Source organism: Anas platyrhynchos, chromosome 4, assembly GCF_047663525.1.
Source record: "Anas platyrhynchos isolate ZD024472 breed Pekin duck chromosome 4, IASCAAS_PekinDuck_T2T, whole genome shotgun sequence".
Taxonomy (NCBI): Eukaryota; Metazoa; Chordata; class Aves; order Anseriformes; family Anatidae; genus Anas; species Anas platyrhynchos.
Window position 1 is genome coordinate 18,762,901 of NC_092590.1, and position 22,358 is coordinate 18,785,258.

Consider the following 22,358-nt stretch of genomic DNA (forward strand, 5'->3'; position numbering starts at 1 on the left):
AAAGACTACTCTAACCCTAGGGACTCGTGCTGGCCTGGCAGAATGTGGGTGCACCAGCTCCTGTATCTAGAAAAGGTTATAAGAAAGGCCACTGGGAAGGGAAAGCAAGCCCCAGCCTTTGCCTTCACAGACCTTTCACAGAAATCCTGTTTCCACTGACATGGCTGTGTACCTCAATATTTGTTCACTTCTTTGCATGAAAGGGCTAGAACTAAAAAATAAAGAAATAATCAAAAATGGTTTGTGCTTGATAAATCAGTGTGGGCCCTTTATCCTTTACAGGCTCACTTCTGTGATGCCAGTGGAATTACACTGGAGTAAAACACGAATGCAAGAAGAAAGATGCAGCTCATTCCAAATTTGTCGACTTGCTTGTATTGATGATTTTCTGCCAAATGCATCTTGTTGTGTCATCAGTTACACTGCTGCTCTTCAGATGTCCAACTCAGAGCCAGTTTGGAATGTTAATCCTCTTCAGAAGTCCCTTCATTATGGACGATGGCTGCCTTGTTTTATGAAACAAGTCTTGAGAGGTGAGTTGTGAATTGCCTTCACCCTTCCTCTAAATTAAATAGAAAGTAGATTTGAAGAAAGCATACTGGTTAATTCTGTAGCCAAAAAGTAACATGTACAAAGACTGGGAGCTAAATTTTCTTTTTTTTTTTTTGATTTCTAGATTTATATTTAACCTGATGACATGCCAGCTGATAGACCCAGGTAGGATCAATAGCACTGCCCTGAATACTTCGTAGGAATTTTGCTTCCTTTCAGAAACGTAAATGGTTGCTAACTAATTTGTGAAATGTTTGCATGTAAATCGATAAAAACAACAAACTCTTGTAACTCAACTAAAAACCAGTATGTTAGCTAGAGGCCAGCGGATGGGGGCAGTGTTGCTCCAATGAACTTTTTCATTTGCAAAAGAAACTTGCAATATTTGAAGAAATTTAGGAAAAGTGAGGGCAGCCATCAGCAAAGTGGCAACACCTTTATTGATGGTAACTGTAGGGTGTGATCTCAAACTATGAGAAGAATCAATGGCAATTTCTCCTGCTTTACCAGAGTAGTACTTGACAGTTAAGCAAAAGGGTTCTGACATGGCTCTATACCAATTTTATTTTCTCTTGCACTGAAAACCTTCAGAATTTTAATTTGCATTTTATTTTGTGTGGGCAGCGCTTTCCTGAATCCACGTCTGTGTATTGCACTGTGACAACAGTGTTCTGAGAGAGACTTCTCAGAGAAGAATTCCTTAATACATGGGCAATGTGAGGTTCTTGCCAAAGGCAAGATGGGGGGGGAAAAAGGTTTGTATTTAAGACTTTGAAATGATTATATGCAGGTGAATGTTGAGTACTGCTTTAATTATGTTCAACACTGAAATCTTTTCTCAGAAGAATTAGCTCTAGGTTCATGCACAGAAGTGCTCTCTGTACGGAGTCTGGCAAAAAGTTAAATTGGAGGGTGGGGGTGGAATTGCCACAGTCTCTAGCATTCCAAAAATCACTTGCTTCTTCTTGATTTCTTCGGGTGTTCCCAGTGAGGTAAGCATTGTGAAAAATAGCCCAGGTGATTTTCTCAGTAAGAAATGTATGTATGTCATAGATGCGAATTGGTTTCTGCGAGCACTTGACAATTTTTAAGTCCTTTGTGAATGAGAGACTGCTGAGAAAGCAGACCAGTATCTGGCAGCCTTTTTGGGGTTGTTGATCAAACCTTTTTCGTAGCTGTTCATGGGTTTCTGATCTATGTAAGCAAATGTATGTTAACCTTTGTACAGCTGAAATAGAATTATGTAGGACTGAAGGGACTAGCAAATGTGGAAGCAGTAGGGGTGTCTCAGGAGACAGTAAACACACGGTTCTAGTAATACAGCAGCAATTTGGTTTATTATGGTAAGCGGAAATTTCATGGTGCTATTGACAAAAAAGTTGTATTTTGGTTGTTGTATTCAGCACTCAAAATGAAGTGCAGTACTTGAGCAGAATATGATGGTAACTCAGCAAAGATGATGGTAACACACCAACCGCTGTCAGCACCATAATACAGCTCCTATTGGAATTCTGGCATCTGCAAACATGAGGTGTACTGACAACATCTTTTCTTCGAAATGGATATAATCCAGCCTACCTTAGCCTGTTAATAGACAGGCATGTTCTCACAGTCTTAAATAGTCTTGATGGTTACGGATAGGAGGATGTATGGCCTCAAGAGGCAGCTTTTGGAGCCTTAACCTGTCTCTGCAGGGGCTGTGGAGGGACAGAAATCAATTGCTCATTGTAGGGACTTGAACTGAAGGTTTTTAAGTTGAAACACTAGGAGTGTTTGAAACTACAGAAATCTGATTTGAGACAGGCTAAAGGGTGAGTTCTGGATAAAAGCAATCTGTGAGACTGACCATGATGTGAAGCTAATGAAAAATCAGCACCTGGGAGGGAAGCAGGGAACAACAGAGCTCAATATAAGCAAGGACTGAGGATCATCTACCGTGAAAAACAAGGGAGGGGGCCTCTTTTCTGTGTTCTTCCTCTTGGCGATTGGGAATGAGAGCTGGGACACATGGGACAAATAAAAGGCTGTGGGGAAACTCTTGCATCTTAAAGGGGTTTGGAGTAGGGCGGTATGGAGGCTGTGAACTAATGTGGAGAGTTTTGGTTTTAGATTTAAAGCTGCAAAGCTCTTGCCCCATGGCCAGAGTCTGAACACAGTAGCATTCATTATGGGTTTGTTAACACAAGATCTTCACTGCTTTCAAAGCCCGAGCACGTCCCAGGGGCTGTGAGAACAGAAGTGTGGGCACCTTTGAGGCACTGCCTGTATTTGTTTGCTCAGGTACAGAAGCAGGAAGGGGAGTGGGCTGTGGGCTGCCCTCTCCATCAGCCTGTTCAAGTGCGGATACGAAGTGGAGGTCTTTGCGAACACCTCTTGTGATGTTTTAGGAGTGAAGTCAACACCTGCTAAAGCGATGAGACAAATGCCTGAGCCTACATGCACACTGATAGACACATCCACAGCCGTAAATTCTAAATTCTATGGTGACTGCCTCCATTCAGAACAATATCCTAACTTCTTGCCACTGGTTCTTATCCCACATTTTGGGAAAACATGGTCAACAGTGTTTGGAGGAAAGCAAATAAGTCCATTGAAATTGGTGGGTACCATGTGGAAGAGAAGCACTTGATGAGAATAAAATTATTTGCACTGCTCCACTGTGTTGATTTGGAACAGGTCCACTGTATTTTCAGCAACTGGCAGTTTGCATTGCTGCAATTCCTTGACAAGTACAATGGAAAGATGGTTGGTTTCCGGAGGCATGATAAAAGAGTGAGCCTCAGCTTTTGCACGCTGCATTTTATAGCTGCATGCTTGATGTGCACAATTGGGCAGCGCTGCTTTTCTTGCCTTAATCCGTTGCCTTCTCTCTCTCTCTCTCTCTCTCTCTCTCACACATACACACACACACACTTCCTCACCCTCTCTCATAGCAGCAGTAGCTGCTGCAGCTCTGGCAGATCATCGGAGAGAGCACAGAAAATGAAAAGAGCTCAGCTATCCTCTTAACATTTTTCCCAAAGGATTAATTTCACCTGCTTCTCCAGTTTTGTTGATAGACTTCCTGCGTTTTTCAATCCAATAAATGTGGGGTTCTTTCACGTTTGAAACCCCTCTAAATAGTTTTCGGGATGGACTTTTTCTCTCCTCCTCCCCCAGCCTTTTTTATGACAGGTCAGAAAATTGTGAAGTAAGCGGACAGAGTAACCGAGAGCGTGAGAGGGAGAAGACGCTTCCATTCTTTTAGTGCAGTGGGCTGAGGCAAAAAGGCCATTGTAATGGTAAATTGCACGCAGAAAGGAAGAAAAGACTGATAATCAATCACAAGTGAAGCATTCGTTTGGATTTTGGCAATTTGCTGGCCAATGGCTTTTAAATGTCTAACCTTTTTAGAAAACTTAAATTTGATATACTGAGGACAGGAAGATAAGTCTTAACGAAGCTATCATGCCCAGAATACCTGGGAATGGGAAAAGCACAGTGCTGAAACACCAGTAAAAAGTCGTGGTTCTGAAGGAGAAGCAGCATGCTGAAACGTTCTTGGGAAACATCTCAAGCCCATCACCTTGGACTCCAGCTCTGAAGAAAAGCTGTCCGTCTCAGCTGCTTCTTGTTTCACATGTTTAGGAATGACTTCTGAGAAGTTTAATTTGCAATTTCATTAATCTGTGATTGCCCGAGTGGGTTTTGTATCTGACTGAGTATGCGATAGGACAGATGAGGATGTTAGACAACATTAACACTGGCATATCATCTTCAGAGTCCAGCATTGCCCGTAAAGGAAGATACATCTACCTGGAGGCACTGCTTCAGGGAGGCGCTCCATGGGGATTCACACTGAAAGGTGGACTGGAGCATGGGGAGCCGTTAATCATCTCAAAGGTACATATATATTTTTTATTTTAAATAAAATGATAACAAGCTAGGAGCTGTGCCTGATTTAAAGAGCAAGAGTCGTAAAATAACCCTGAAATGGTTTGGCACTGTATTTGGCTTGGTTTTCAAATGTCTTCTAGATTTGCTCAGGAGCTACCTATTTGAGCAGCACGTGAGAGCTCTCAGCATTGTTTAACTATCAAAGTACAGATTTTGTCCCACAGGAAGTACTTTTGCTTTTAGAAATTGGCTCTATTTATTTCACTACACTCTCTTTATGAATGGGAGAAGGGGATTTCCTTTTCATGAGGTGATGCAGTGATCTCATGTCATGAAATCATAGTATATCTGAGCGTGTTCAGTAATCCATAACAGCCTCTTCTAAAGAGAAAAAGTAAGTGCTTCTCATCACATGATGTGATGTCAGCTAATAAGAACTTTGTGTGGAGAAACAGAAAAATAATAATGAATACTTATTCCTATCTGGTATGCATATATGTTAGCAGTGTACTCATGCTATGTACTTTCTACTTGCTATCTTTTAAGAGTGGTACACCTTCAAGATTTGTGTTCTAGCTGACAAGGATATTTTGAGAAACAAATGAGAGAAAGTTCCTCATTCTCATCAGAACTGAGCTTTAAAAAGTAATCAGGTACCTGAAGATGCAGATCTTTAAGAAAATGGGTTTTCAAAAGCATGAAATTGAATCTATGAATACTGAAATAGGTTTTACCTATGGCCCTAAAACTGTTTTGAAAATAGGATTTTGGTAATACTGAAATTTAACCTCTAGTGGCTGTTATGTTTCACTTTTATGTTATCTGTCTGGTGCACTCTTCTTGTTCATAGTACTCATTTATGTGGTGAGCTGCTAGGTGCATATGCACTCACATCTGATCTCATTCCCTCACGTAAACTGGGACACGTGGGGAATTCAAAGGATCAGAACTGATGTCAACTGGAAGAAAGTGCTGATACTCAATTTTATTCAAATCCTGCAACTGACTGTGCAAACATACTCGCATGTTAACTGTCAGTCACTTGAATAGTTCACCTGAAATAAATTATTCGTGGTTTGTGCCATCTACATGTTGAAAGAAAAAAAAAGGTCTTCCATTAAAAGTTCTGTCATCATAAAGGAATTTTAGAAATTTGACATAATTGTCTTTCTTGTGGGACTTCACTGGAGATTGGCATAGCCACAGGAAGCAAAACTAGCCTCTCTGAAATGGTCTTATATTTTTCATTTTATAAACATGAGGGACTAATACTTCTGTCAGATTTTTCACTTTTTTTTTGGTAGCATTCTACATTTGTGAAGAAACTGAGAGTTTCTTTTGACTTTGACATTCTTGAGCAGTGTAAAAAGTGCCACCCTCCCTTTTTTTAATTGGGGGCAGGGAGGAGAGAGGAAGAGAGATGGCTCTGGCTGCTGAACATTAATTAATCTATGGGATTTGGTTTCCACAACAACGAGGCCCCTTAATGTCAAACATGCCTGGAGTGTGCGTGGCGCCACTGGGAGCTCTCTGACTTGTGCCTGCCTTCTGTGAAAAGCACTGCAAAAATGTGTATTTTTTTTAAACTTGTAGCTGATGCTAGGTTTGTGCTGTCAATGTTGACGTTATGTTGTTTTGCTCATGCATTGGTGACTGCTGAAGAAAAGCTTGTGCACTCCAGAATATGCACAGCACCTATAGCTGCTTTTTGGTTTCCAGTTTCAGCTGGAAAACTCATTTCTTCTTGTGTTTGAATTCTCGTGTGTGAATTCACTAGGCACTCTTCAGGAAGAATCAAATCACATATCAGTAATTAAGCTAATTCAGTGTTCTTCTGGGAAGTAAGGAAGAACTGCGGGAAACAAAAAATTGAACCGTACTATAAGTCAGATCCTCCCGTACTTACGCAAGAGCACTAGCAGCACATATGCAGGTACAGCTCTAGGAATGATCCAACAACAATTCTAAATAATGTTACCTATAAATATAAAAAATGTCAGATTTTCATTTCTGATTATTCAGAATTAAGGTAGGAATTTTATTCGCTTCAGGTCTGTTCTGGTGAATAAATAATATTTACATCTGCTTAAGGATCTATTTGCATTGACAAAGTGGTGTTAAATGGCCTTAGTGTTTAATAAAAATTTAGGTTAAAATAAATATTGAAGTTGGTACCTTTTGAAAGCTTGCAACATGACTTAAAACAATAGTTTTAGTCTGGTTACTATACTTCTGGCAGCTCTTTCAACTAAGCAAGTTACCTACAGCCTCTCAGCAAAAGTCACCTTGCTATATAGATGTGTTGCAGTGCTCCTGTGCAACAAGGCAGCTCAATTGCTTGTTGTGTATGTGGTTGAATGCACAGATAAGCACACGTAGAGTTAAACACGCTAGTAAATGCTTTGCTGAATCAGCTGTGATGCTCAGCACATCATGGAACCAAGACTTAATCAACTTGTCAGAAATGTTGGTTGTGCAGCTATCATGAATTTAGGTAGTTAAAACAGATGACCTTTATAAGCTAACGTTCTTCTTTTTTTCCCTGTGGAAAGTCAAGCTTGTAAATCTGAAGATGGTTACTTCAAAGTCCTCAGCACAGGCATTTTCTGAATGTGTTTTGCGGGAGGTAGAGGAGGACAGACCATAAATAAACTTATAACAACTAACCTGCGTTTTCCCCTCTCCGTGTAGGAAGGTGCTTTGACAGTCCCTTATTTTTCCTGTCTTGTTTCTTGACTGACTATAAGCAACTCTTCACGCAAAGGCTGCAGAATCATAGTACTTTATGATTCTGGCTGTGTAGGGCATTTAAAAGAACATACTCACTTTCAATAAAAAGAAATCTGGAAATGCTAACGCTGTCAGCCAAATGGAGATCCAGGGTGCTGACTGGCCTAGAACAGCACTTTGCCATTTTGGGAGCCTAAGGAAGTTCCCTTTGTTTTCTGGAGCTGCTGGTCGGGCCACAGTGCTTTAGGATTGGGTGTGGTATTCCTGATGGGCCACCTAAGCACGAGGTTGTGAGGGATCCTCAGAAACAAGCTTTGTGGAATTTCCTCAACATTTTATTTTGTGCCAGGAAAGGTTAGAAGAATGAGCAAAAAATGTCAGCTGGATGTTCCTTTTCCCAAGTGCGTGTCCAAAAATCAGTACCTAAATCAGCACGAGGATGTTAATGGCTAGCAGTGGGACAGCATCCGAAAAGATGGAGCAGAGGCTGAAAATTAACAAAAGGTGATTTGCCTCTTGTATTGATTCTGTGGAATTAAACACATTATCAGGGAATTGTGTAGGTGAGAATTTGAAAGGGAACTATGGTCTTACATTCCTACTAGGGAAGAATTTCTCATTTATATGAGCTTAGAGAATAGCTGTCAATCAAATTCTTTACTTAGAACTATTCACAGTTTCTCCCCGTGTTTTGAAAGAAATAAATGTCCTCCTGAGGTGAAGAGGAAAAAGGCTTTGGTGGGAGGAGGAAAGAGACTCCAGAATGAGCATGTTATGTTAAATTTTTCGCAGCTGAGTGAGCTCTGCAAATTTGTAGACCTCAAAGAATCTAGCCTAGATCTCAAGAAAATTTGCTACTTGTGGTTATCAAATATTCCTTTGGCAAGAAGATTGTCAAGTTTTTATTATTTTACTTTATGTAAAATCACAGTTTTATTCTTCTATACATTAGTGTTTAAAAGGTAATTTGAGATTATGTAAAAACGTCACTAATACTTCAGAAACAGTAGAAATGAAATCCCTAGTAATGAGCTCCACTTCTCTGTTTTCAGATCATGGTTCATATTGCTCATCTTCCTTTTTCTTTCCTTTTTTGATTGTGCCAGTTTTGTAGTTCAGAACCATGTAATTTTGGCTCCGATTTGAGGAGATTTGCTCACAGTGGAAATCTTGTTAAATAAATGGTGTCTTAACCTGGAACCAGGAATGCCATGAGAAATGCACAAGTGATTGCTGTTGATACCGAATGCTGAGTTGGAACCTGATTTCCTTTGGTCTCAAAACCATAAGCACGCACAGATGAAAATGTGCATATTACTGTTTTGGTTCATCTTTTGCAGTAAGAGCAATATTACTGAAATTAAAATGCCAACTGTTTTAGGCAGCAAAGGCAATCTGGGAACAGAAGTGTTTGTTCCCTCTTGGTTGGCTGTGAGAATTTTCAAGGTAATAAACATGATTCAGTATCAACTGTTCTGGGGCCAGGCGATCTATTTCAGCGGTCACTTTCTCATTGCTACACACAAACCTTTGCAATGGCTTTGGTTGTTACAGGCCTCTGAAATGTGCTTTTATTTTGAGCTCCGTGTTGATGATATTAACAAAAGAGTTGTTTCTCTTGCCTAAGAATTAAGGCATCTAAAGCCTCCTTTCTCGGATAGCAGCTATGTGGGAACACTTTTCACATGCTGTGCTGCAGTTCATCGGTTCCCTGAACTCAAAAGGATAGGTCATTTACAGGGACCTCATGCCAGAAGCATGACACAAACTCTGAGGTTTACCTCTCAGCAGGGATGTAGGAAGCAATAAAAGTTTAATAATAATAGGAATAGCTTGGGACAGAGCCTGAGAAATAGTCCTGAATTCTTGTAAGGTGTTTAGACCTTGTTAAAAGCTTGATCCAGCTTCTGGGGAAATGAATAGCCCTCTAGCAATCAGTGCATGCAGCACTGGATCAGACTGTCCTACATGAGGCCCCCATGCCTGTGCTGCTCCTCAAATATTTTTGTTGGTGATGCCTTGTTCACCTCACCTGAGTGAGCTCATAGAGCATTTAGGGACACACAACGAGAATCATTCCAGCAGTCTTGACAAAACAAAACCCAAAAGGCTGTTTTTTGATTTGTTTGTTTGAAACTTTCCATGTTTATTTCCTTTGTGCCTAGATATAAGAATGTATTTTTATCATTAGGGCCTCTGTGTTGTTAATATTTAAAAATGCTCCTTTTCATTATTTACCTTCCAATGTGCTACAAGTGGGTTGATGAACAGATCCATTTCAAAGCCATAAGCAGCTTGTTGCACTTGTGCCTTCTTGCAGAGCATTTAGGACCGTTGACACTGATGGTGTGTAGAGTATGGCAAGCCCCTATAAATGTGTTCTTCATGCATAAGGAAAGAAAAAGAGCAATATGTAAAAGGCAAGAGACCAGCACTCAGGTGATTCTTAACTGCATCAGCCAACAGGGCATGGAGCTGGTGTGTTCATTACTCCTTCAGTTCTTGTTTTCATGGGGGAAAGCAGTCAGTGGGCACTGGTTTGCCTGGGACTAAACCATAACGTGATTGCTTGTGCTTGGTCTTTGTCCGGAGGCAGGCAGGAGGGTGTCCTGTGAGCAGAAAGCAGCACTGCCTGGCGTCCTCTCTGGGTTGTAGTAAAAACATTAAGGACCAAATCAGCTTGGACAACAGAAATGACTTCTTCTCAATTTCCTTCTCTCTGTTCCCCCGGTATATCCGTTACATTTTGTACTGGAGAAAGGTGAGCTGGGGGGTTTGTTGTGCAAAATAAACCTTCTGCTGGGCTGGTAGTAGGCAAGACAGGTGCCTGATCCCAGATGGCAGGGAAATGTGGATGGGGTGGGTGTTTGCTTTCAGAGAAGAAGGGAATTGATGCTGTAATCGTTCCAGAAAGCAGAAGGCAATTCCTCACTGCTCTTCCTTGTTTCTCAGGGCTCAGATTAGGGCCTCACCAAAGACTGCTGATGCCAGCACTGGGGACAGGATCATCTACCTTTTCTTAAAGCTAGGGAATTGCTCGATGAAAAGGCTTCTATTGTTAGCCCCCTCCATTAGGCTGCCAATCGTTCCCTAGCACAAAAAGACTTCTGTTCAATGCCACAGCACTGAATTAGCAATTGCAGACAAACCGACTGACTGATGGGAGCAGTGGCTTGCTAGGCACTGGTGCTGCCCCAGCCAAGGCAGTAGGAGCTTTTCAGACTGCAGATCTGCTGTCTGATGGGGCCAGTTGGTCTGTGATTCATCACGATGACCCCATCTGCTGGGACTACCTTGGTTGTCTTGGTTAACAAAGATCAGCACAGATGAGTTCTGAGGTTCACAGGCAACTCAGCCATCTGACTTTCGTGAACGTGCATGCAGAATAAAATTACTCTTGGAAATGTCACACTGGCGTGCTGAGGAGAGACAGACTGACAGGTGTCTGTTTCCACTTGACCAGTCGTGCTTTAGGTTACGTCCTTACCAGAGATGAACCCATTCTGCATAGTTTCAGTCCAAGCCCACAGAAATCCCTCCTCTAAAAGACCAAGTTTGCACTACTGTATCGCAACTTTGTGAGTTGCGGAAGGCTACATAGTGTAACATCCTTCAAAGTCATAAACAGGGAGAGAATATATTTTCTTCTCAGGTTCCTGGACAGAGAGGAATCACATGTAATTAAACACAACATGTAATCCTTAGGGTCAGTAAATAGAGCCTTCAACAGTCCTGGCCTGGCTTTAGCTTACCTGAAAGAGATTAGTCAGAAAAATGCCATATATCCTTGTTCTCTTAGCTGTAGCAGGTATAATCAGAGTTAAAGTTCACACTGATCCTAGCACGAGAACCAGAGAATGTGCTCTTTAAAGCGGTGTTTGGGCAGAATAGATGGTTGCCTGTGAAAGGCTTCACTAAACTCAACCTTTCCCACGTTTCTCGGGAACTCAAGGCATAGAAGGAAAATCCATCATCAGTAACGTGTCTGGAGCTGAGCTAATCTCAAATTTCATCAGCACTTCCCTTCAGGATCTTTTGATAAATCTCCAAACTGTGAAACGTGAATCCAGCATGGATCTGTTTTGTAGGAAGTGCTCAAAACTGGGGGACGGGGGGCGGGATCATTGAACGTGAAAATAAATTGAACTGTAATTGGCTTGCCAACAAACATTGGAAATCAAAGAAAAGATGTACAGAGTCCTTTGGAAATACACTGCTGAACCACAAAATCTTTGCCACTTACTTGTGTCTAGCCAAAGCCCTGAGGGGATCACCATCTGATGGCAGCAAAGAACACCCAAGACCTATGTCAGATAATCCTAAAATGTGTCGGTGTCTGTCGACCCAGGAGGCAAATCTGTCTTTCTCAATTGAGAGTTGAGGCAGTAGGCTTTGGATTTGAGCACAACCAACAGGAACTGCTGGGTGTTCTGCCATCGTTTTGGAGGCTGCAGGCTACATTTCTGGTCTTGCCTAGGGGAGACTTTCCTTTCTGACCTGAACCTACTTGCCTTTATGCATGGAACAAGGAATATCCAGTTAATAATACAAAAACAATTCAGCATCAGGACTAGCTGTCATCCTCCAGCTGCCCAGCACCCAGCTCTATCAACCTCACATCGTGGATTTCTTCTATGAAGTCAACAGCGTGTTCTGCACTGTGAATGCCTGTCAGCACGGGGACTGAAGAGGACAAAGCCTGCTTAGTCTGTGTGAGATGAGGAAATCGGAGCCTCGCGTGGCCCAGACTACCACACACTAGTGATGGAGCTCCGTGTTGCTAGATGTGAAAATATAGTCTGTGTCTGTGTATCATATTTTGCACTCCTAGCGAAAAAACACCTTCTTAATTATGTTTGTTTAGTGTAAGAGAGGGGCTAGTGGAGGTTTATTCATGTGGCTGAGCTGGGAATAGATTTCTGGTCTTCCCATTTTCAGCCACGCACTGCCTAGCTGTTTCCACAAGTCTTGTTACTTTGCCATGAGCTTAAAATAAATAAATAAATGATTCCAGGTTTCCCGGTCAACTGAAATTAGGAAAAGGACAACAGGAACAGACAAGACCAGCTTATCCAGGACACAGCTTGTTAACATCCTAGCTGGTATTCAAGCATAATACTAATTTTTCACACTTGCATTAAAAAATCCCGCCGAAAAAAATAATTCAAACCTCAGTGAAGAATGATTCCTGCTGATAAGAAAATCACTGTGCTTAAATTCATTAATAGAATAGGCTGTGGGATACATTTCAAAGCACAGGGTGAGAAATAAGCTCCCAAATCCCATTAAGAAATAACAGGATTTATGTGCATTCCTCCCATATATTAACTTTCCCCTCTGGAAACGTCTTGTGCTGGGTTGGTGCCATTTTTCAGGCAGGTGCAATGTTCTGCAGTTCCCACAGACCCCTCCAGATAATCTGCCGGCCTGAAAGCCGTTCCCTATTCTCACTCAAGAATGGGGATTTTCCGACGTGCTGGCGAATGACGGGTTTGGCTGACAAATGTCATAGTTCCACGATCTACAGGGTTTCAGTCACACATTCTGCAGTGCTGCCCTAAGCAGTTTTGTCCTGTCCATCTTCACAGTTAAAACATTTCAAGTACCTGGCAATAGGGATGGAAGAGATGCTGTTTTTCAGTGGTTATTAGCAGCACCGCATCAGTTTCTGAACTTGACATTATGACTTATGATGCTGTAGTCTTCAGGCAATTGGTTTTTATTATCTGTGGTGTCAGTTCTTGTTAGCACTGCTACAGGTTTTTTTTGCCTTTCCAGTGAAGTCAGCTTTCTGAAAATCATAGAAAATAAGCCGAATCTTCACATTTGCAGTTAGTTATAAGAGTTTCCATGACTTTTTGCTTTTAGAAGCATAGATAAATGCAAAATGTCAAATCACATAAAACAGAGATAAAAGTATTATGGAAATACCTGCTGAAGACGTGGCAAACAGGTCCATTTCCAAGGGTGCAAAGCAGAAACAGTTTCATGGAGCAGAAAGAAGCAAGAAGGGTCTCCAAGATCTGTGAAGATGACGTGTTGTGGCATGTTTATTTCAGAAGAAGTGAAAGAGCATGCAGTCCACTGCATGTTGCAAAAAAAGAAATATTTTTCTTTGTGTTCTGTTCAGCTTGTAATCAATTGCAATAATTTTTTTTACTTTAATTGTTGTTTGGAGTTTTGTTATGTAGCGTTGGACTTAGAGATGTTTGCAGTGGCACGTAATTGTCAGAATAACTGTATTCTTGGAAACTTGTGGTAGTGCTGGATCAGTTATTACTTTTTTTTTTTCTTTTGTTAAAATATGCATTATTTAGATGAACGCTTTGTTCAGAAAAGTGGATTTGTCCCTAATGTCAGAACTGGGATTTTTATGTATTGATCAATGACCTAACTTGCCAGTGGACTGAGAGAGAGCCACATTACTCAAATGCAGTCTCATAGAAACTGGGAAATGAGCTGATGGAATTCAGACCAAAGATCTGGCTGTTTTCCAGGAGCAAATACATGGCAGAACACGTTTCTAGTTTCAAGAGAGAGACTTGAAACAGAGAAAGAAATGAGAAACATTTGGACAGAGAAGGGTGGGGTCGTGGGGGGATCTTCATTTTGTCAATGATGCCCCCTCCTCCTCCTGCCCTGCTTCATTTCGTGTTTGCCTAAAATCAGTTGCCAGTGTTTGCTGAATAGCATCAGCACAGAAGGGATGCAGCCACTGACCTGACTATAAGGCAACAGCGAAAGGTTAGAAGAATTAGTCTTGTACCGCAGACTTGTATTAATAGTTGTATTGTGGTGGTGTTGGCACAAACTCTGCAATTAAATAAGTTGTTGGCGCTCTTCCCTAGGTTAAATTACTACCACTGTTCCCCGTGCTTGCAAGTCAATGAATACAACACTTTTGGGGAGGCAAGTTCAAACATTTTTTGTTCTTCTGGGATTCAGCACAGTTCTGATTTCAAGCTAAGAAGTTTCTGCAGGCTTTCCAAGTACACCTCTTGTTGTTACGTCTCTGCAGACAGCCCATGCAGAATAATGCTGGAGAGACCAGGCTGGGAAGGAGGTGGGTGAGGGGGAAAAACACAAGACTGGTGTAGAAATGAATGCCCTTGGAAGGGGCTTTCACTTTCTCTTATCCCCAGGCCCGTGGATGCTTCTTAGCACCAGGCTGTTGTTGTAGAGGATTAAGTTGCCCTCACAGCTTCATGAGCAGCAACTTAACCTCTTTGTCAGCCACAGGCACAGCGGGGTATCCCTGCCTGTCCCTGCATTGCAGTGCAAAGCAGCCACTTTTTCCAAACCAAGGTCCTTTTCTTGCTCCAGCTGTAGTCAGTGGCAATTGGGTTTGGCCAAGGGACCCAGGCACCCTTCTGTGCTGTTTTGCAGGGGATGCAAAGAGCAGTACACCTCCCCAAGGCTGCTTGCCAGAAAACTTCATATTTGTGATTTACTGACATTTTTTTCTACTTTGGGAAAAGGCGTCTTTGCGCGTCTTCACGAGTCTGTCTCTGATTTACTCTAGCAGGCAGCACCTGTGGCCCCATCTATTAGTAAGGAGTAGATCTAAAAATTGTCCTTCCCATGCACGTCATAGCTTTGTTGTTGTACAGAGTTTTCAGTAAAGCTAGGGAGTCAGCCCACATAAAGACTAAGGTAAGATGCAGTCTAGTCCCTTGGGGTAGCACGCTGTAAACAAAAGACCTGGAAATGCTTCTGTCTCTAGGTCCTGGTGGCTGGTGTTGAAAGGCAGCAAGACTGGGGGGAGGCCGTACTCTGTATACAGAGCTGAGAAACTTGCACATACAATGTTTTTCTAAAAAGGGAAGACTGGCAGCATACAGAAAAATTATTAGGGAGAACCTTAATGTGTGTTTTCCTGAAGGCTGGCTGTTATTTAATCAGTTATCAGACATTATGAATGACTGTGTTTGGAGGTTTCTCTGTCCACCACCACCAAAATCTATTTGTGGCTCATATCAATGTTTAATGGGGATTGATAGAGAGTGAGCCACTAGCGCATCAGTAGAACTGGGAGAGTTAGGAGGAGAAGCAGAAACAAAAATGCACTTGAGTGACTCTGCATCTCTGTGACTTCTTGTGTATCTCATCAGCTGCTTAAACAAAAGGTTCCTCTGCTGGTTGGAGCTGAAGAGAACCAGGGTAAGCATCTATTGTTCTATATATTTTATTGTTCTTGAGCTGTGATCTTGTCAGCTCGCATTAACTTAACGGGCTGGACTGTGTCAGTCCTTGGATGGGAGACTCTGAAAGCAACAAGAAATGACACAGAGTGGTTCAGTGCATCGCCTGCTCCCTCTGAGTCACTGCTGAGCCACTGAGAGGGTGTGATAGTCCTGCTCTGTGAGACGGTCAGGCTTTTGGTGATGAGATATAATAGAAGGTCAGTCAGTGGCGTATTTTAGTAGAACAAAGGTGCGATCCCATGAGCCAAAGTGTTGTTGGGATAAACTGTATACCAACTGCAGCACCATCTTCTTGTTTCTCCTGCATCTAGAGCAGGTGAGGGTGGTGGCAGGTGGCTGTTGGGAGATGTTTTGGTTGCAGATGGCAGTGCTTGTGGTGCAATTGGTATATTTAGATATATGGAGGGGTCTGTCTGCTGGGTGTGTTTATAGTTTGTAATCTCATAAGGTGCCAGGATGTAATAAACAAACCAACAAACAAAAATTTCAGAGTTCAGTCAGAATAAACTTTGGAACATAGAATTGAAAGGTAATACCTAACTGAATTTAGAGGGGTCTCTGCAGAACGATTGCATGATCACTTAAATCAGTGCTTAATAGCAACAGAGCAAGCTAGCTGCTAGCACACAAAATAGAAATGTGAGAGTTAGGGGGAAATGACTAAAGAAAAGATTTCATGCTGGTTTAGTATGCTCACAACGTTTGGCTAGTGACAGCATACAGTTGGGGCTTAGTTAAGAAGGCTGCCCCATGCATCAGTCATCTCAATTTTAAGCCTTCTTTGTAATTCACAGGAAGCTGCAGCCTGCCCTTGTGCTTTTTGCAACCTGTTGTAGGCCAAGCTCAGTACAAGACTGAGTCTGTCTGCTTTTCTTTAGCATGATTTGAAAATGGTGAATTGAATCCAAGTGCCAGTGTTGTACAGCTCCCTACATCTGTGGGAGATCATTGGCCATCTTCTGTAGCAGTACCTAGAAATTTGCAAAGCAAGTTTATTGTGCCAGAGCAGGTGTTCAAGCAATTAAAGGTGTAAATGAATACACTTTCTTAAAGTTGGTAATCTGGGAGCTAGGTAAGGAGGCCTGGGGTAGAAAGCCACCTGGATGCACATGAGAGATGGTGCCTTTCCAAACTGCATATTCCCACAAACTCCCCATCCAAAATAAATTAAAAAAAAAAAAAAAAAAAAAAAAAAAAAGAAGATGGACAAAAGGAAAATGTGGTTGTCTCATAGCTGCTCAACAGGCAAGTCTGAGATCCTTCTGGCAAGATCAACTGAGGCTGAATTCATCATTGTTTGCCCTGTGTCACCCAGCTGGTCGGGTCAGAGAGCTTCTCTGACCTGAGCCCACAAGTGATGGACAGGTCTGTAGAGGGCATTATCACAACATAATCACATGGAATGAAAGGAAAGGCATGTGCCTTTCTTAACTTTCCCCCCCCTGTTCGCCAAATCTTTAGGATAATACATCTTTTCTTATTTTGCTCTGAATTAATTAATGCTTCTGTTATGTAATAAGGTTTTCACAGCAAAATATGGCCTGGAGAGTAGTGGTGGAGCTTTTCCAAAGATCCACAAAGATCTGGAAAGATTCTGTTGCACTGTTAAAGGAAGCATTAATCATGGTCAGAAATATTTCCTGCTGGGTTGTAGTGTGCTCTCTGGTTTCCTCTGTCCCTCAGGCACTAGTGGAAATTCCAGCTGACAAAGAGCTAGATTTTTTTGTGGGTTTATTTACTTTTTTTTCCTCCTGGTTCAAGTTAGCTATTTTGGTTTTGGAGGGGCTGTAAATTCTTAGTGGCATTACTGCTCTTGCCAAAACAAGAAGCCAAGAAGAAAATTGCTGAAAACCCAAAGGGCCTGATCAGGAAGGGACCAAAGGAGGAATTCTGTTGGCCTGAAGATTTCAAAATTCCTTTATCATTTTGTTTATCTGTGTACATGTGTGTTGCTTGGGTGAGGGAGAGCATATGGGGAGACACGTGTTTGGAGAAGGTGGTGTTATGAGTTTGGTTGTTTACTCAGTTTTATAGTTTTTATTTAGTCACTGCATGTTAACCATGGGGTGAAAAATAATCTCTGATATGCATAAAGCTTAAAGAACGTAGAACTATGAAATCTTTTTGATTTCGTGGCCCGTATCAAGAGACTAGTTCTTATATACCCTGAACCAAAACTATGGCAAGACAAGAAGAAAAGAAAAAAAATTGATGTTTGTGTTGAACTGAAAAGCTTTGCCTGACCTTTTAAAACAAATGGCAGATGAATTTGAGATGAAAACAACAACTGAAAACAAAACTGAAATAAGCTGCTATAAAAATGTTAAATAAATGTTTCAACCCTTTCAAAATAACCTGTCATCCCTGCCTTTCAGGGATCAACACCATGGGCTGCACTTTGCCTGCTTGTGGAAGCAGCCTTGTTCTTGCTGCTCAGACTCGCACTCCAGCAGTTATTACTTGCTAAGTAGTGATGCCCTGCTCCTGTCAAAATATGACTTTCAAAGTAAAGCACTGCTTGAACACGGATGAATCTAGACATTGTAGAACCTGTGAATGACGTTCCTTGCTATCTTTGTGGCTTATTTTGATATTTTGTCTTCTAGTGAAAAAGAGCTGAAACTTGCCAGGATCCTCTTTTAAAACCTGCTTAGATGTGCAAGGGATATATTATGCTCCTAGGAAAATGTAGGTAGTGAGGTAGAGTTGTCAGGAAGGAGCAGATGTGGTAATATCCCTGGATACTTTTCCAGTGCATTTTATATTTCTGATGCCATTGTGATGCTTCGGAACACATCTTTTATCTGGGCAGGTAATGACGTCCACTGGTTTACATGGTTACTCTTTTTAAACAAAACAAAACAAAACAAAAAGAAACAACAACAATTGTGTTGTGTATAGGAGCAGTAATGAAGGCTGGGAATCAACCTGTGTATAGATGGAGCTGACAATGGTAGTTTCTGGGCTGTGACCTCGAGGAAGTGCCTCTCAGATCAGCAGTTCTCAAACGTGTTCACGGTCGCCTCAAGAGCTGGCACAGCGCATCCTGCCTGGGTTCTGCCCCCCCTGCAGCTCGCTGTGTCTCCTCCAAGCACAGCAATGCAGCGAGGCCATGAGGAGCACTCAGATATTGGCCAGTGACATCTGGCCTGTGGCCAAGGGCTATATTAAATTAATAATAGGAGAGAGAATGGCAGTCAGGAAAATCAACACTGGCTGACAAATGTAGACCCGGTTTCGTTATGCAGCATTGTTAGCGTTATTCCAGTGTGAGAGGTGTCAGCAGAAGAATCTGAAAACACAAAGTCATTCAGGATTGCAGGTTATTGCTTCCTGGTTTCATACAAAGAGCTTTTTTTTTTCTTTTCTTTTTTTTTTTTTTTTTTTCCTTTTTTCCCCTTGAGAGCATCATATTTCTGCTTGCAAGAAATACTAATTCATTTCATCCTTGGCTTCTGACACACGTTTACAATGGATAACAAAAAATGTTTTATGGGCCCCTTTATCCACTGTAGTCTATGAAGTAATATGAATCAAACAGGGATTAGTCAACAGGTCAGGGATACAGGTGAATGAATCCTTTGATATTTTTGCAGTTGTGTAGTTACATTTGTGAGGCACAGCTCATATTAAGGAGAAAGTGACTTTTACTATTTTTCAATTACCAGTGATACTAAAAAAAAAAAAGGCAGTTTGGGCTCTTCCAAGTGGCATGTTACTTGAAAGAAAAGGCATCTCCACGTGAGTGGGGGCCTCATGAACAGCTGGTACTGATAAATAATATCCACAGGATAAATCACAGGATAAATATTGACCAATTTACATTTTGGACATGTATGCTGTGCGCTGCTTAGAAAAACACGCTACAGTGGTAGGCATTATTCTCTCTGCTTGATGTACACCTTGCAAGCTGAGGACTGGAAATGACTTGTTTGTGTCAAAACAATCAGTGTCACCTTCTCTAATCTTCAGACTTGTTTGCAATTGAGTACCTGCTGGCAGAGATCCATGCACCAAACCCCTGTTTAGAGGCTCAACTCTAGTGCAGGAGATAATTATTTTTCTTTTACCAAGCACCAGTGGCTTGCAATTTTCCCTTCATGTGTACCCTGGAAGACATCTCTGAAAATAACACAGTGGGTGTTGGGACAAGCGAGTAAATACTCAGTGAGTTTTTGGAGACTGTGGCAATCTCTGATGGAGAGGATTATGATAGTGGGATGCACAACCTAAAAAAGCATTGCCATCTGAATAAAGGATTGATGTGCTTTCTGTCCTCATGTGTTGGGCATGTTTGGCTGCTTAGCAAGTCGAATAGACGTGCTGTTATTGTACAAATCCTTTCTGTGATCCAAACTGGGGAATCTAGTCAGCTTCCTCTGGGATTTCTCATACTTCTTAACAGCATAGTACCTATTGTGTGATGTCTTAGATGAACCACAGGTATGGAAAAAGGAAGATTACTTATGAAAGTAATTCTTACATGTTCCATCATCTATTTGAAGTCAATGGAGATTTTGTTGCCACAAAGGGAATTAAATGCTGGCAAAGACCTACAGGCTTCATAGCTTTGTATTTTCATACCGAAAGGGGGTTGCTTTCTACATTTCTGACTCCCCAGAGTGCATCTTCGGGGCACACACCTCAACAAAGATCTGCGTGTCTTGCTACCCCTTTATTTCCATGACCTGATTAAGGAGGATACACGTATACTGTCTTATACGTACCTATCTAAAGCATTTGGCTGTAAACAGGAATTGTCAAGGCGTGCTTGGGAACAATCATGCAAACACAACACTGCAAAGCAACTGTGCAAAACAATTTTTAGCAGCCCTTGTCTGAGACAAATCCATGAAATATTTTCAGTAGCAGTCATCTGAGGCTCTCCTTGGCCATCCATAAAACGCTGATCAGTTAAGATACCCCTTCTATCTCTGTGTTGCTTTGCAAATAATATCATATCCATGTATTGAACTGCCAAAAATCTACAGGGAAGAAAGACAGAGGCAGAAGGTATTTCTCTTTCCTTATTTCTATTGGTAACTGGAGCTAAGTGAAAAATGGATTTTTGGGTCACTGGATGTTAAAGAAATACTTGCAGTTGATCCAGATGCTTTGTTTCAATCACATCCTTAGCTTTGATGATTCACAAAAATAACTTGAGCTTCTAAATCAGAACAAATAATACAAACTGAATTTAAGCTGAAAAACTGAAATGTTTTAAAAATAATTAACTTGATAGTGTTTGGGGGGGAGCTGTTTTGTCCTGTTATTTCAACCTTGCTATTTCAGCTATTCCAAATATTATCCCAAATAACTGCTAAGACTTGTCTCTAAATCGAGGGGTAGCACTAATCCAGGGAAAGAGGTTTTGGTAGCGTTAGGCCTTGTCAGAGCAGCTTGTGGGAGTGAAGCAGCTTTTCTTAAAGCTGGCGTATTTATAACCACCTAGTACTTCTGTGCCAGTGTAAGCTCTGGCCTTTGCACTAGGTTCACGCACGTGCACTCCATCTGCACTGGTGCTGTATGTGTGCGAGTGGCGAAGGCATCCCTTGTCTCTCCCCTGCCTGAGGTAGAAAATTAGAGAGCTGAGGGCCCATGCTGGCTCTTGCCACGTGTTTTGGTCAGTTTTGTGTGACCCACTCAGCCACATAGCTGTGTGTGTGGCCGCGCTGTGCGCTCTGTGCTCAGCAGCTAGGTGCTGCTGCTTTCTGTCACCCTGGCGGAGCCTGCTCTGGAAGCAGGAGCTGCCTGGGTGCTGGCACGCAACAAGTCCCTCCAGCAGCCCGCAGCAGGGTCAGCCAGAAGGCAGTGAGACTTGTTGTTTCTGCTGAACCTTCTCAGCTAAATGCTGAGATGAGATGGCTGTAATTAATTCCCGGCAGGTGAGTTACCGCCCTCAAGGGCTGCGTACCTCCACAGGGCTGGCCGTGACCGAGGGCTCATCGTGTTTAACAGACTCAGCCAGCTCTAAGGTTATCTGAGGACAGCTGCTGCATACAGGACATTGGTCTGCTCCACTGTGGCCTCGTGCGTTTCCTCCCTGGGAAACATGGGAACGGGCAGAGGGATGTTTGAGAGGAGGATGGGACTGCAAGCCAGACCTCTCGGGGAGCTGTGCGTGTGTGTGCTAATGAGGCCCAGAGGTGATGCCAGCCAGCTCTCTCAAAATGCAGTTTGCACATGAGTGCACCAAGAATGCACCAGCTATTCAACAATAATAAGTTTTCAGAAGCACACGTTTCTGACCATGTCAAATTTTGTACCCCTTCAGCCGCTAAAATCCATGGAATTTGACGCTGGGGAAACAATCACATGCAAGAAGAACTTGTACAAAGGGGAGCTCATGTTGCTTCCCAGCTAGAGCCTGAGCAGTTGATTGGCTTTTCTAACACAATATCACACATTTATTCCTAAAGCAAGATTAAAACTTTAGAAGAAGAAAGATTAGTCAGCAAGATTAGAAAAGAAAACATTCTTAGAGAGTTACATTAACCATGAAGAACTATCTGCTCTCTGCCACTGCGAAAGCGAAAACTGATTTTTCTTCCACAGTTTTGGATGGTAGATTTCAACAAACACACAAATGGGACCTAGTCTGTTCCCAGCTCAAAAATCCCATTATCTTCTCTAACGTATTACTCATGTGGGTAAGTATAGTGTGTTTAAGGGCAGGGATAGGGAGAGCAAACAGAAGAGAATCGTGTTCACAGACGTCTCGGTGTCCAGGTACACCAAACAACACCAGAAGATACTGATGTGCCCACAGGGTGCTCACACTGAAGTGAAAGAAAAACGTGGCTTCTTCTCAGCTGAAGAAAACTGCTGGAAGCAAAATCATTCCTTCCACAGAAGATCATTGTTGAGAGAGGCTCAATGGCATCAAGGAGGGAAAATGGAAAGAAGTGGCACCTAGGAATAAAAAGGGTTTGGGGATCAGGATAATGCTAAAAAAGGAGAAAAGAAAACTTGAATCCAAACTGCACAGACTTCCTT

The 22,358-nt window shown here is 42.0% G+C and overlaps 1 protein-coding gene across 1 annotated transcript in view; it reads left to right on the forward strand.

The window, feature by feature from the left end:
- The first annotated feature begins 322 nt into the window (after positions 1 to 322).
- Positions 323 to 22,358, forward strand: part of SHROOM3 (shroom family member 3) — a 143,456-nt gene continuing 121,420 nt past the window's right edge. Inside the window, exons 1-3 of the mRNA XM_038178963.2 lie at positions 323 to 533; positions 677 to 717; positions 4,313 to 4,434. Coding sequence (XP_038034891.2) covers positions 499 to 533; positions 677 to 717; positions 4,313 to 4,434 — 198 coding nt within the window. The 5' untranslated portion in view covers positions 323 to 498. The remainder of the gene's footprint in view (positions 534 to 676; positions 718 to 4,312; positions 4,435 to 22,358) is intronic.